The sequence below is a fragment of the Ochotona curzoniae genome, unplaced genomic scaffold (assembly GCF_017591425.1).
Source record: "Ochotona curzoniae isolate NIBS_2020 unplaced genomic scaffold, NIBS_Ocur_1.0 contig_4501, whole genome shotgun sequence".
Taxonomy (NCBI): Eukaryota; Metazoa; Chordata; class Mammalia; order Lagomorpha; family Ochotonidae; genus Ochotona; species Ochotona curzoniae.
The window spans coordinates 7,577,954-7,591,634 of record NW_024466307.1 but is presented as its reverse complement, the minus strand read 5'-3'; the positions used below and the strand labels follow the sequence as shown (position 1 = coordinate 7,591,634).

Genomic DNA, 13,681 nt, shown 5'->3' with positions numbered 1-13,681 from the left:
GCGTCCTGTCCGACCGACTGTTTATGTTGTGGCCATTCCTTTGCTCAGCGCACATGTCCACTCCACAACTTTTTAACTGCTGTGTTTCCTATATCTACTTACGTCTTGATGAACTTTTCCCTTTTTTTTTTCTTTTCAAACAAGAATCTTTGAGAGTCAGCAATCTCTTTTGTGACACAGAGCTACCAAGGATGAAAGCTAACCACATTTTTCATTTTATCCCTAACAACTGTAAGGAAATTAGTATGAAACATCAGAAACATCCCTTCCAGAATAATTAAACCTTCTGTAGTTTTACAATGATCCGTTTCCTAATGTTTTATTCTGCTTGATATTTTAAATACCAAAGTTCAGAGCATTTGGCATTAAAAAGTGATCACTGGCCCGCTTGCCTCTGCCTCTGGTTAATAAATTAGCAGACAGTGTCTTGAGGCAACACATGTTCTTACTGCTTTGACCCCAAGTAAATCATTTCAAATGTTCTCAACACCGTCACAGCACCATTACTGTATTTGGAAGATTTAATTAGCATACAATACATTTAAAATCAAGCACACAAAGCTCACTTATATATTACAATGTAAATTGCCTTGGAAATTGAACAGGAGAATTATTTAATAACAGATAAAACTTTAAGAGGAATCAAAGCTAATAGTTCCAATATGCCTCATCTTATTTCAAAAAAAAAAAAAATGAACAAGAAAAACAACTCATCAAATTGAGAAATTAAGCAATCAGAAAAAAATTAATGCAGGGATATAAACAAGCAATCCCCCCAAATCAGTGAACCAGAAGATGGAGGATCTTTGTCTGCCCGCTCCATGAATCAGATCAGCCTTTCTGATAAAAATAAATTCAAGCCATGTTCCACATAAAAAATCCTTGAGTTTGGCCCCTGCCTTTGTCTCTTGACTATTTTCCTTCTAACATATAACCTGAGAGGCTGCAGTGATGGCTTAAAGGGTTAATAAAAATATTTAGACCATTATCACTGATGAAACATAAGACTTGTAGCTACTCTTACATAACTGAAGGCCAAGGGTAGCAGCTGGAAACAACAACGTATGGCCTGCGAAAGCTGCCCCACAGCCATACAGTGAAAAGGTTGGCCAAATGGTCAGAATCGACATCTTTAAAATCCTGGAAATCAAGGTTTTAGCGTCGCAGAACATGCATTATTTTTTAAGAAAGAAAAAGGAGAGGGAAGCAAAGGCTTTTAATAAGAATCGCAAAGTTTGGCCACAGTAGCAGTGCCCAGGGACTGGGGCTAGAGAAGCAGCCAGAGCTTGAGCCCCAGGAACTCTGGGTGGTGGTCACAAAAGGCTGGCAATGTCCAACTGTTTGAAGACCCCAAAGGGAATAGGAGATGGCACAGTTAGATGAGGGTTAAAATGAAGAAGACACGACACTTACAAGATGGACATGGATGATAATTGGACCTCTAAGAATAATTTAGGAAAATCAGATACATAGCCTTGAAACACAATATGGACCTAAATACCCAGGAGTACCCCATCTTTGTACGACCTGTAGCTAAAATGAAAATGAAGAGTTAACAATTCAAATAGAGTGGAGGCCAAAGAGCCATGTCAGAGCTGGCCAGAGGACATAACTCACACAGCATTTAAGTTGTGCTGGACCTGAGCTGCAGCTTCTGATGCTAGCTCTGCCGTGAAGAGACAGTGCAACAGCACTGGATCATGAAGAAAAGCCATAGACCTTGACTTCACACCCCTCCCTGTCCAACATTTGATTGAATTTCCACAGTAGTAAATGTTCTAGATTCGTCTTACAGGCCTCTATGTATTGAAAAAAGAAACACCCATTCAAAGGCATTTATCTAGATATTGTAAATGATAATGACTTTTTGTCCACTTGCAATATTTAGGTTGTGTTGTAGTAACAAAGAAGAGTAAAGTGTGGTGGTTAAGCTTGCCCTAGTCTCACAACCTGCACTCTGGATCCCACAGCTTTGACATGCATAGTCCCAGTTCAGCCAGCCCCCACTGGGAAAGGGACTTTGAGGGAAGCAAACTAGAATTGGATCTCTTTGAAAACTTTACACCCCAAGCAAGCTCTACTTGGCAAGGCCTTCTACATCTGCCAAGTCTGAGCGCAGCCAGTGCGAAGAGCGCTCTCCTTGCATGGTGGGTAAGCAAAGAGGGATTGCAATTCCCATGGAGACAAATCAGTCATCAGAAAAGCTGAAGAAATCACTCAGCAAGATAAAGCAGAGGTGCAGGGTCAGGGAACAAGGAATCAGCGGAGTGAGTCACATAACAAGTGCTCATAAAAAGTCAAATTGTGAGTATGTTAGAACAAGAAGTTCAAGAAGCAAACAAATCTTTGAAGAGGGATTTGAAACACGATACACTTTTGAGAATATGGCTGCAACAGTTTAAGGCAAGCCAGGCCTTGTCCAAGACTCAGAGGGGACAGTGGCATTTGGTCTCGGGGTTACGATGCCAGACTTCACACTGGAGTGCCTGCGTTCATTTCCAAGCTGGAGTTCCTGACTCCAGCAACTCCTATCACAGATCCCATGAAGCAGCAGTGATGGTCTGCTATGGGAGTCTTGGGTTGAATTCCTGGCTGCCAGCCCCAACCAGTGGGTGGGAACTCTGCCTGCTCCTCAAACTAAAAAACTAAAAAAAAGACCTTCTGAGGAAACATACTTTCAAGACTTTTTTTTTTTAATTTTAAGGTATAAATAGATAGAAAAGAGCAGTTAAATCTTTCATTTTCGTGTGCATGTATGTGTGATATTTGTAGGCACAATGTATCTAGGCAATTAGCTCTTGCTTGAACTGAACAAATGCATGAAGAGAGTCTAATAACATCACTCTTCCAAACATGCGGAGGCAACTTTCTTTAATCTTGGCACAACAGTTAAATACGGTTGCTAGAATGATAAGCATTTTTCGTGACCTCTTTTAACGAAAATAAAAGCTCTAATGCGGTTTATTCATTCATTTTAATCTAACATGGTTTTATATTTTCCAAATACAGCAATTACTTGTGTTGAGTTCCAACTTAGAATATAAATGCTTGCCCTTCATATTCATAATATTTCTCCTAATACAGCTGGCCAAATCAGATTACCTTCACAGAGAATTCACTTAGAGTTTTGCATATGATTATTCAATAAGTCCTTGCAAGAAACGGAAACATGCGCTTTGCAAGCACAAAACAGCACAGCCCTGATGAGATCAGTTTGAGGGTTGGGTTCTTGGTGTGAGCTTGGTGTGAGCTTGGTGTGAGCTTGGTGTGAGCTTGGTGTGAGCCGCATCCTCACCCTGTACGGCTTGACTCTGACACTCCACCTGCTGAAGTTTGCAGTAGTCAGGGTACAGGAGGAACAGCACATTCTGCAAAAAAAATCTCCTCAGGCCAGTCTTTCCTTTCCTTCCACTGGGGCTCTTGACTACTATATCTCTTTTTCTCTGTATTTTACATGGTATGCTCTCCTTCAGTTTGCTTTCTTTACCTATAGCTGGCCAGGAAAGCCAATCAAAAAATGTGTAACTGACTTCCAAGGACACTCATTTCTGGAGTCAACTCCAGATCCTCTCAAGAATTGCTTCTGCCACGAAGGACAGATTTCACTTGCTTTGCCTTGAACCTGGGCAAGCACTGTTCGGCCCTGAGAGGAAGTGGCTTGATTTTACTGACTGATTCGAGAATGGTTCCTTCAGGAGCCATAAGGTCATCCAGCTAAGAGACAAAGCAAGATTAAATCAATTGGGTTTTCTACTGTACAGGAAAAAAAAATGCTCAATTTAAACTTAGGACTTCTTTGTAAAGTCAGGTTGTGTGTCTACAAGTAGATTTAAAAAAAATTCATTAGTCTTATTAAATTAGAATTCGGCAATGGAATACAATTCAGCCATAAAAAATAACGAAACTCTGTTATTTGAAGTAAAACAAATAGAACTAAGGAGCTCCTGTTAAGTGCAAGTGCAGTAATCCAGATAGAGAAAGATAATTTTGGCATGTTTTCTCTAAGATATGACCAACCCTAAATTCAGAATGTTCATTGTTGATAACTAGAGATTGGGCAGGATGGCAAGGGCAGAGGAGTTTGGATTAAACAACAGGGGAAGCTGGGCCTGGGTTCATTAATTAGGACAACCTTTAGGTAAGATGTTAACAGGGAAACTGGCTATAACACCATTGAAAACACTATTATTTACAATTTTTGTTTTGCAAGCTTAAAACTACTCTTAAAACTGGGAGTCAAAGACCCTGTGTTCTCCTTGCTTCCACGAAAGGAAACAGAAGAGGACAACGGATTAACAGAAAAGTTGCAGATTCAGTAAATAATCCTGTCTAGGGGCACATCTCTGAAGCAAGCGACACCCTAGAATGGCCATAGATTTGTAGTAAAACGAAAGAGTCAGTCATCTTCTAAGCAGAAAACTAGGACTGAGACCGCACAAGAACGGCTATCCCACAAAGGGCTCACAGTTGCTCCCAAGCGCCAGCACAGGAACCGTGGTAGGTTCAATGCATGGCAGTCTCTCACCAAAGGCGTCAGAGATTCTCTGGTTCCATCCTGATAAACTCCCAGGGCAGGTCCAGATGGAACTGGCCCCACAGGTATCACTGTGAGAAATCTTCTACACGCAAAGGGAAGAATCCCACACAGCACAAAAAGCATTCAGAGGCGGAATTGTGGAATGGGCTCCATGAACTAGGTTTTGTTATTTTTCACTCACAAAGGGAGAAAAACAGAACAGTGAGGGCTAATGTTTACAGTAGCTGGGAGCTATAGTGGCCCTGAATTTCCGGCCAAATCTTACTTTCTGGTTCTGTAATAACAAAGAATTAAAACAAAACCTGGCTTCACATTCCTGTCTTATTCCACATGTTTTTAATCAAAAATAGCTCCTTTCACTGGTTACAATTACTACCTCAGTTTACATACGCACTTATATCCCCAGTCAGTCCTGAGTTTGAATAAAAGTAGAGCATTTTTTTGTTTGTATTTTTGTTTCAAAAGAGTCTTTCTTATAAGATTTAATAGATTTCAAGTTGTGTTTAAAAAGTTGAGATATTTAGTATTTTGGGGTGAGCCCCAGGTATTTTAAAGACTTTCCTTGCTCTATGTGTTATTGTACAGAGAAAGCAGAAAAGTTTCTCTAAACTCCTATTTGTGTAAATTGTACAAATTTACTTCAGGTCCTTAAGAGTCTTTTGCTTCCTAGATCTGACATTTCCATCAAGAAATAAATTAAACCCTACATCCTTCATAAACATATTTAACTCTCATTACATAATCTGTAATTAATCTCCAGACTGAATTTCAAGTTATGTGGCCGACACACACATTTTCCATTCAGTGTAATTAACACAACCACAGGACTTCGGGAAAGGTCCGAGTCTAACAAAGCTATATGTAAGAGGCAGTGTTTAGTCTGAAAATAGATACCTTACAAAGTTTAGTTGGGAGTTGATGCTCAGGGAAAAATAGAAAAAAAAAAAGAAAAGAAAAGCACCAGAGATATAACATATACAAGGCAGACTTAGCAAACCAAGCAATTCAGTTACAAAGATAAAGGAGAGAAAGAGGGAGAAGAACTGTTAAGAACCCGGTTGGGCAGGTTAGGGTCAACCACAGCTGAGATGACCTGGAAGGTAATGTTGGGCTTTCAGTATCAGAGTGATACGATCATTTCTGTCTTTCAACATTCAATGACAGATTACACAATGAAGTTGTGGAAGAGATGAGGAAACCAGGCACAAAGATTCAAATGAACAAGTGGATTGGGAAGCTGTTGAAGAGTAATTCCACTAGAAATCACTGGTGTTACAGGATGTGGAATATATGGAAAAAGTAGAAAACAACTCAAGATCAAAACAACCTGAGTAGACTGGTGGACTTTTATAAAGAATATGGGTCAAAAAAACTTTAGCAAATTAATTTTGAGCATGTTAACAATGAGATGGTGACTGTGTACTGAATATCTGAATAGGAAATATACATATGCAGTTCAGGAAATGATATGCCTGTGACTCATTTTTGGGATAGATTTATCAACTTGCAACAACATTATAATTTATACAGATGTTCACACTATCTATAAAATCTACCTTTTATGAAAAAAATTTTTTATTGGAAATGCAGATTTACAGAGGAGGAAAGAGATCCATCATCTGTTGGCTCACTCCCTAAATGGCCACAATGGCTAGAACTGAGCTGATCCAGAGCCAGAAGCTTCACCTGGGTCTCCCATGTGGGTACAGAGTTGCAAAGCTGTGCCCCCACTGCTTTGCTAGGCCACAAACAGGGAGCTAGAATGGAAGAGGAGTTTCCAGGTCATGAACTGACACACCCAAATGAATTGCCAGTGCTAGCAGGCAGAGAATTAGCTTGTTAAGCCATAGTGCCAACCCTAAAATCCACCTTTTTTTTTTTTTTAAAAAAAGTTATTCTTTTATTGATTTGGAAGATAGTGAGAGGTATACCAACTGCTGGTTTAGTTTCCAAATTACTCCCAGGCTGGGTGGCACCAGTCTGAAGGGATTCATGAATTTCATTCTGATTGCCAATGTAGGTGTAAGGAATCCAAGGTCTTGGGCCATGATGTGTGCTGCCTTTTGAAGTACATGAACAGGAAGCTGCATAGCTTCCTGAACCACAAGTGGAGTAGACAGGGTTCAAACCATCACTCTGATACGGGATGCATCTCCCGAGTAGTGAGCTTACCGATTACACAACGAAGCCGGTCCTAAAACTCCTTTCTAAAATACTCAACTGGGTCTACAAAATAGTGTGTGACACATTTATGTTTCTATCTAGAGTATCTAGAAGAGACAAAATTACAATTAAAACAAATGAAAGCACTGTTTGCAGGGACTAACTGGGAACTGATGAGACAACCAGAACTTGAGAATCAAGATCTTATAAGGAAGAGAGCTTCCCAAAATGAGACTTTGTATCTTGGTTATCACTTTGCCCACAAGGGCACCTGAAAATTCTTGAAGGAGATGGAAATTTCAGGCCAGAGACATAGGCTAACAGTTAGCACAGCTAACCCTGACTTCCAAGGTGCCAAGGAGACCAAACTGAAACTCCTCCGGCTGCAGGGCAGGAGTAACCAGACCTGCTAATTCCGAAGTGAATGGGATAATTAGCTATCTTCCCCTTGAGGTGTTTTCTTATTCTCAGCTGATAGAAGAGGAGCCTAAAACAAATTCAGAAAGAAATACGGTGCCAGTATCCAAACAGGAGAGGACTTAGTAAAAACCCAGGTTCTCATCCTTAGTGCTCCATGAGCTAAATTCTACTGATGATGTCACAGAAGTAAGCAAAATGTCTTGTCCACTTTTTTACCTATTGAGTATAAGACATAACCTAACCAGTTCAAGCAAGCTCATTTAATTAGAATCTCTCTGTTATGGGGAAGCTTTCTATAACTTTTACATGGAACAGTTAAATTTATTGTCTTCATAGATTTAATATCACATATGACAAAGTTGAAGTGAGTAACGTAAGGAAAATATACTGATTATAAATTGGTACAACTCAAGACAATCATAACTCTCATATTTATACTCCAAAAAGAACTGATAAATTCATAAGCACAATAACCTCCCTTCTCAGTAACTAATAGGGCAATCAGAGTGGAGTGATAAAAATCCATACTCCAAATTGCAAGCTGTCAATAAAATTGACCAGTCAACATGGACAAACGACTTGACAAGCACAGATATTTTCTAATGAACATGGAATATTCACCAAATTAACCACATGCTGAACCAAAAGTTCAAGTCCATCGACTTAAAAAATTGAAACGACATCAAATATGTGCTCTGGCCAAAGAAAATTGGTCAAATTATAACAAAAGTTAAATTATTAAAGCAAAAATATTTGAAAGTTAGACAATGCAATTGTAAAACAGCTAGTAAAGCAAAGAAGACATCACAGGAAAACTTGGGGAAATACTCTTAACTGAACAATCATTAAATACTGAAATCCCAAACCTGCAAGATGTAGCAGAAGCAGAGAATCCAGTCTGCTGCCTTTTAGAAAAGGACTAAAATCAATTACTTCCACACGCATTTCAAAAATGTGTAGCAGGCTCCTTTCTAAGCTGATCATCGTTTACCACCTGCAAATCACATTATACCTATCCTAATGGCCCATGGCAGAAAAGGTTGCCCACCCTACAAGGGATGGACCCAAACTTTGGGAGTACAGCTCTCTCCTGAAGGTGCACTTTGGATCTGTATGGAATAACTCCTGCTCCTCTGTTGGCCTCTGCCTGTAGCTTATGCTTTTATTCTTTGTGAAGTGGGCTGGGTCCAGGCTCTGCTCTGCTACACAGAACCTGGACCAAGCCCACCTCACAAAAGGACATCTGCCTATATGGTACTTGAACTTGTAAAAATGTTTCACATGTATTTACTCATTTTCATCATCACAATGGCACTGCTGTCCTCAAAAGTTGGCAAACAGGCCTTTCCTTCTTAGCACAATCTTGCCTCTTATCTTCATTAGTCCAGGGGAGTCAAACTTGGTTATCATTATTATTATGTGTGTATGCCCTTGTGGAGTCAATAAAAGGGACTGAATTGTGCTCAAGACTGTAAGACACTAAATTCAGTTGCGTACACTTATCAAAAGGTTTGCTTTCAAGATCACCAAACAGCTTTAACAAGAATGTCTAACAAAGAACTGAAATTGAGTTTCCATGTTCTTTTGTAGACACACTATTTGCACTGACATGTTTTGCCTGTTATTTAAAGATGGTATGGGTGACACTTTCCTCCCTCCATTCCTAATGTGCTCCTTAGACAGTACATTTTCCACACTCAAATGAATTTTTTAAAATCAAAATTGTCAACAGTGCTCCAACTTCACCAGGGGTTGCTTGCCAAACCTAGTAAACTAAATAACGCTAAGGTACAAATTACTGTGAACCGTTTGATACACCAACTCACCTGACTGCATATATCAAAGGAACTTGAGACACAATCGTTAATTATTTAGAGGAATAATTAGAGCAGGAAGACCTTCAGAGAGCTTGGCAGGTGAGCAAAGAGCTTCTTAGTGCTCTTTCAATCCAGCTCCAAGGCAAGCGTTTCCACAGACTACTAACACAGCTGTGCAGGCACAAGAAAGCCGAGCAGACAGCATGCTGCCCAGCAGGTACTTACAGGTCTCCGTGAATGAGTCCGTAGATCTGGGCCATGCTCTGGTGATAGATGCCTCTCAGGATGGCTATGAGGAGGATCACCACTAAAGACGGGAGGCCCCAGCTCAGAAGGAAAAACAGCAGGTACCGCCTTTCCGTGTGTTCGTCGTTCATCACCAACACATACCAGAAGTTCACAGACTGGAGGAGCAAACACACGAAGCAGGTGTTGGTTTAGTGGTACAGGACACAGGTGCATGTGTTCTGGGCATCAAGAGAAATGCCTACCAGTGGGTTCCCACCTCCTTCTCAATCCCAACTATCATTCCATTGTGTTGGTAGAATCATATTCATTCTTGCACACATCTAAGACAACCAGTATGCTTCAAACATCTGGAAACACAAGGAATTCACAGCTGGTATCTCCTGCTCTGATTTAATCAGCCTTGATCTTTGGTGAGTATACTCTAAACGGGACTTCAGATGAATGTATTCAGACCTACTGGCAATGAAAATAACTGCATGATTATAGGGAAGCAACTAGTTCACTGCTTCCAGACTCTCTGGTCATTTTTGTTTATTGAGAGCCTATCTTAAGGCAAGACCAGACACCATTCCAGTGAGCAGGGATCGAAGTGTGAAGCCAGCTCCAAGCTCAGGTTCTACCAGAGACTGACAAAAAAACAGACAATGACTGCATGGTGTTTCAGAAAGGTACCAGGAGAGGGAAGGTTTGGGAACGTTTACATTTCCTCTATCTTTTCTGTTTATCCACTTGACAGATATTTACTGACTGTTTACTATGCATTGGGAATACAGCCGTGAAAGAGACAAGGTAGGTATTTACGCTCTTTAAGTTCAGTTTCCAAACAAATGGGAGATAAACAATGAAGGACAATAATTTATAATCATTTGTGTTTTCTTATAAGGAAAAAAAAAGACATAGAAGGAAAATATATGCTGAGAGTGAGAGAGACCAGAAGCATAAGGAAAATGAGGCTTACAAACCTAATTATTGTCCCCCGATTCCATGTCACATCCCATGGCTTGTATCTAAGCTGAATCTAGAGCTTACATGTTCTGGCTAGTCTTCTCTTTCCACGAGCACAGCTTATAGTGTCATTCAGAACACTGAACATCATGTCTACATGTTTCACACAATTATCCCTGTAACTTGGACTAATCCTCTTCATCCGTTAAAGAGCATCAACATAGAGGAACCATATACATATGTAACTAACACACATACACACCCATACATAGAAATATCTGTAGCAATATTTCGATGTGTCCCACAAGCTTATGTGAGATGGAGAGCTCACAGTCATCCACTAGAGGAGGATCACCTTCCTTCAATCTCCAGTTAGGATGTGAAACAGGGTTAAAAAAAAAAAAACCACCGGAGCGCCCAAGTCCACAGACACACAAGGGAGCGCCTTCCCAGGCACTGACAAGCAGGCCCAGCTCGCATGGCTGCTGCAAGGCTTTGACTTGGCTGTGGACTGGGGCTTCCCAGGGAGATGGTATCGGTACCACAACAGCCTGCAGGGGTGGGTAGGAGGCTGAACCAGGGGAGGATGAAAGTGCTTGGTTTCTTGGAGATTTTTGTCTTGGAATTCTGTCAGCATTCAGTATCTTAATGTACATCTGCTTAAATCTGTAATTATGAAGCATGTTTTAAGTTGTTGCGTATGCAAATTTGTCCTAATGTCTTTTGAAAAAGTAGCAGGCCCAGGAGTTCCCCTGTCCCCCACACCACCTTCTATGCTTAGGAAGGAGACATGGAGCCCAACCAGCTTAAACAGTTGTGCCAAGTGTCTGATGCTTAATTACTAGTGAAAGAACAATGAGCATCTTTGATGAGTCCCTCTCCATGTTAAGCACCAGCACTAACTGTTGATATCAGGCAGGTGATGGGGTGGTAACTCAGTGAAGCAGGTAACTCAGTGGTGCTGTGCGATGAATGATGGAGAAAGAACAGATGTTACTTCTAACAGGACATCCTCAGAAGAGGATGGCGACGTCATGGTGGCTTCTACACAGACATCAGCTCCATCAGTGAGATCCTCCTGGCCTCTCACCGGCTGTCTGATCTTCCCCAGAGCCCCGAACGAGCCCAAGACAAGCTCATGTACAAGGCTGCTGCTCCTCAGGGCTCAAGGCAGTATGGCTGCACTTGTGAATGCTTGATTAAGCAAAGCAAGCTCCCAATTTCATGAGCACTTGCTGATTTAAGGGGAAAAGTGTAAATTCCTTCTTAGAAAACTCCACTTGCGGAAGACGATCCTTCCCATTATACATCCTCTTATTAAAAGCTATAGAATGGAGAGACGGCTTAATAAAACAGCATCTAATTTTCCTAGAAGCCCCATCAGCCCTCATAGAAGACTGCTTTGACTGGCTTATTTCAAGTTTTACTTGAATTTTACTGCAGCACACTATGGCAGGCACACCACGAGATAAGCAGCTGGCTTGTGCACTCCATCAGCCCTCCCATCCCTGTGACAGTGGGGGCAGCACGGGCTCCTGTGGCCACCAGGGACTTGCCCTGGCTGAGAAGCCTAATCTAAGCTGGGCCAATCACCTGACTGATTCCCTGAGAGCCTGAGCCGGACAGTGAACCCATAGAGGAAGTGAGTGGCAGTAGCTGGCAGAGGGAAAGCCTGGCCACAGAACTGTGGAGAAAAAAAAAAAAGGATGACTTCTGAGTGCTTAGGCTTGCACAGTCCCTGGTGAGATTGTGAGAGCATGTCTGACTCATGACTCCAATGTGTTACCCTGTTTGCAAATTGTTCCTTTGGGGATTTCAGTCTCTCACCCAAGCATGGTTAATGTTACCTGGGCATGACTCATCGTTCACAATCTTGTATTTTTCCTATTCAAGACAAAACGCAATTTGAATTTCCCAACATTTAAGGCTCTTTTTATATTTCCCAATGTTAGAGCTATCTTAAAGAGGCTGGTATCTTGGCATCGTGGATTAAGCTGCCACCTGCTACGCTAACATCCCATTTGAGCATGATTTGAGTGCTGGTTGCTCCACTTTTGATCCAACTTGCTATTAACACACCAGGGGAAGAAAAGATGGCCTGAGTCCTTAAGCCAATGCCACCTTTATGGGAGGCACGGGTGAAGTTCCTAACTCATGGCCTTTCAGGGCCCTGTCCCAGCTCCTCTGAGCATTTGGTAATCACATTCACGGATGGAAAAATTTCCCTCTGACTCCTTGTTTCTATAACTTTCAAATAAAAGAAAAAAGTATAAAGAAAAAGAATCATCTAGGAACTATCTCAAGGCTGGTCATAACCATGTGGTCATGCAACAGCTTTAGCAAAGATGTCATCCCTAAATTTTGCCAACTAATCTGACTTGTTTCTACTCTTTGTACATACAACACAAAGCCTCCTGATATGAAGGCCACTCAGATGGATGTATGTGGTCTCTGCAGACACGTCCCCACGGGCTTGAAGCTACATTCAGCTTCAAAACCAGTGATCGTTTTGAAAATCAGAAGTGAAAAATGCATTCTGAAGTTTAAAACCCCATGATACTAGACAATGACATTTGTCCCAATTTGCCAAATGGGAACTACCTTTTCCTAGCTTTGTTATCAGTTATTAGTAAAGCGTGGTGTGTGTGAATTCTCAGATATCACAATAGCATATCAAGATTACCTGGATGACTGTTCTTAGATATTAAAAAAAAATAGCCAGTGTAAAGAAAATTAGGCAATGATTTTTGGAAAATTTTCTATCTTAAATGGAACCTACAGAAGGAGAGGAGGATTTGCCAAGCCACACAAATACTGGTAACTCTGAGCAACCAGCAAATAATATGAATGATTGTTAACATAATGTTTTTAATTTACAAAAAAATTGAAAAGAAATGATCAGTTACTTGATTTTGAGTTTTGACATTGTTCTGTGTGGAAGCATTTCAGTTGTTTTTAAATATTTATTTAAAAGGCAGAGTAACAGAAGGATGAGAGAAAGAAATCTTCCATCTACTGGTTCAATCCCCAGTGCCTACAATAACTAGAGCCGAGCCAGGCCAAAGCCAAGAGCCACAAACTCCTTTCTGGTCTCTCCAATGGGCTGAAGGAGCCCAAGTACTTGGGTAACATTCTGCTGTCTTTCCAGGTATCTTTGCTAGAAACTGGACTGGATGCAGAGCACCTGGGACTTGAACTGGTACTCTTCAAGGAAATGCTGTTGCTTGCATCAGTGGCTTAACCTGATGTGCCAAAACCCTGACACTTTATTTTTTTGTTGTTGTTGTTGCTAATTATCAATAAAACTTCTAAAGGTGGACCAGAATATAAATGGCTGAAATATAAGTGTGAGCCATGTCACACTGATTTTGACAACTTAAGTACATTTTGTAGTAGCTAGCAAAATGCTTTACATATATTTATTGAGAAATATCAAAGAAATGAATATTTCTACAATTTTTTCTACAGATGAGGTAACTGAGGAAGGAGTGGGTTTACCAGAAATAGTCCTAGAGGCTGCTAGAATTGAAGTTGATTCTGTTTAAGACAC

At 40.8% G+C, this 13,681-nt stretch overlaps 1 protein-coding gene across 1 annotated transcript in view; it reads right to left on the bottom strand.

Moving 5' to 3' along the window:
* Positions 1 to 13,681, bottom strand: part of ADGRV1 (adhesion G protein-coupled receptor V1) — a 366,107-nt gene that overhangs the window by 116,821 nt on the left and 235,605 nt on the right. Inside the window, exon 85 of the mRNA XM_040985862.1 lies at positions 9,163 to 9,341. Within this exon, the coding sequence (XP_040841796.1) occupies positions 9,163 to 9,341 (179 nt within the window). The remainder of the gene's footprint in view (positions 1 to 9,162; positions 9,342 to 13,681) is intronic.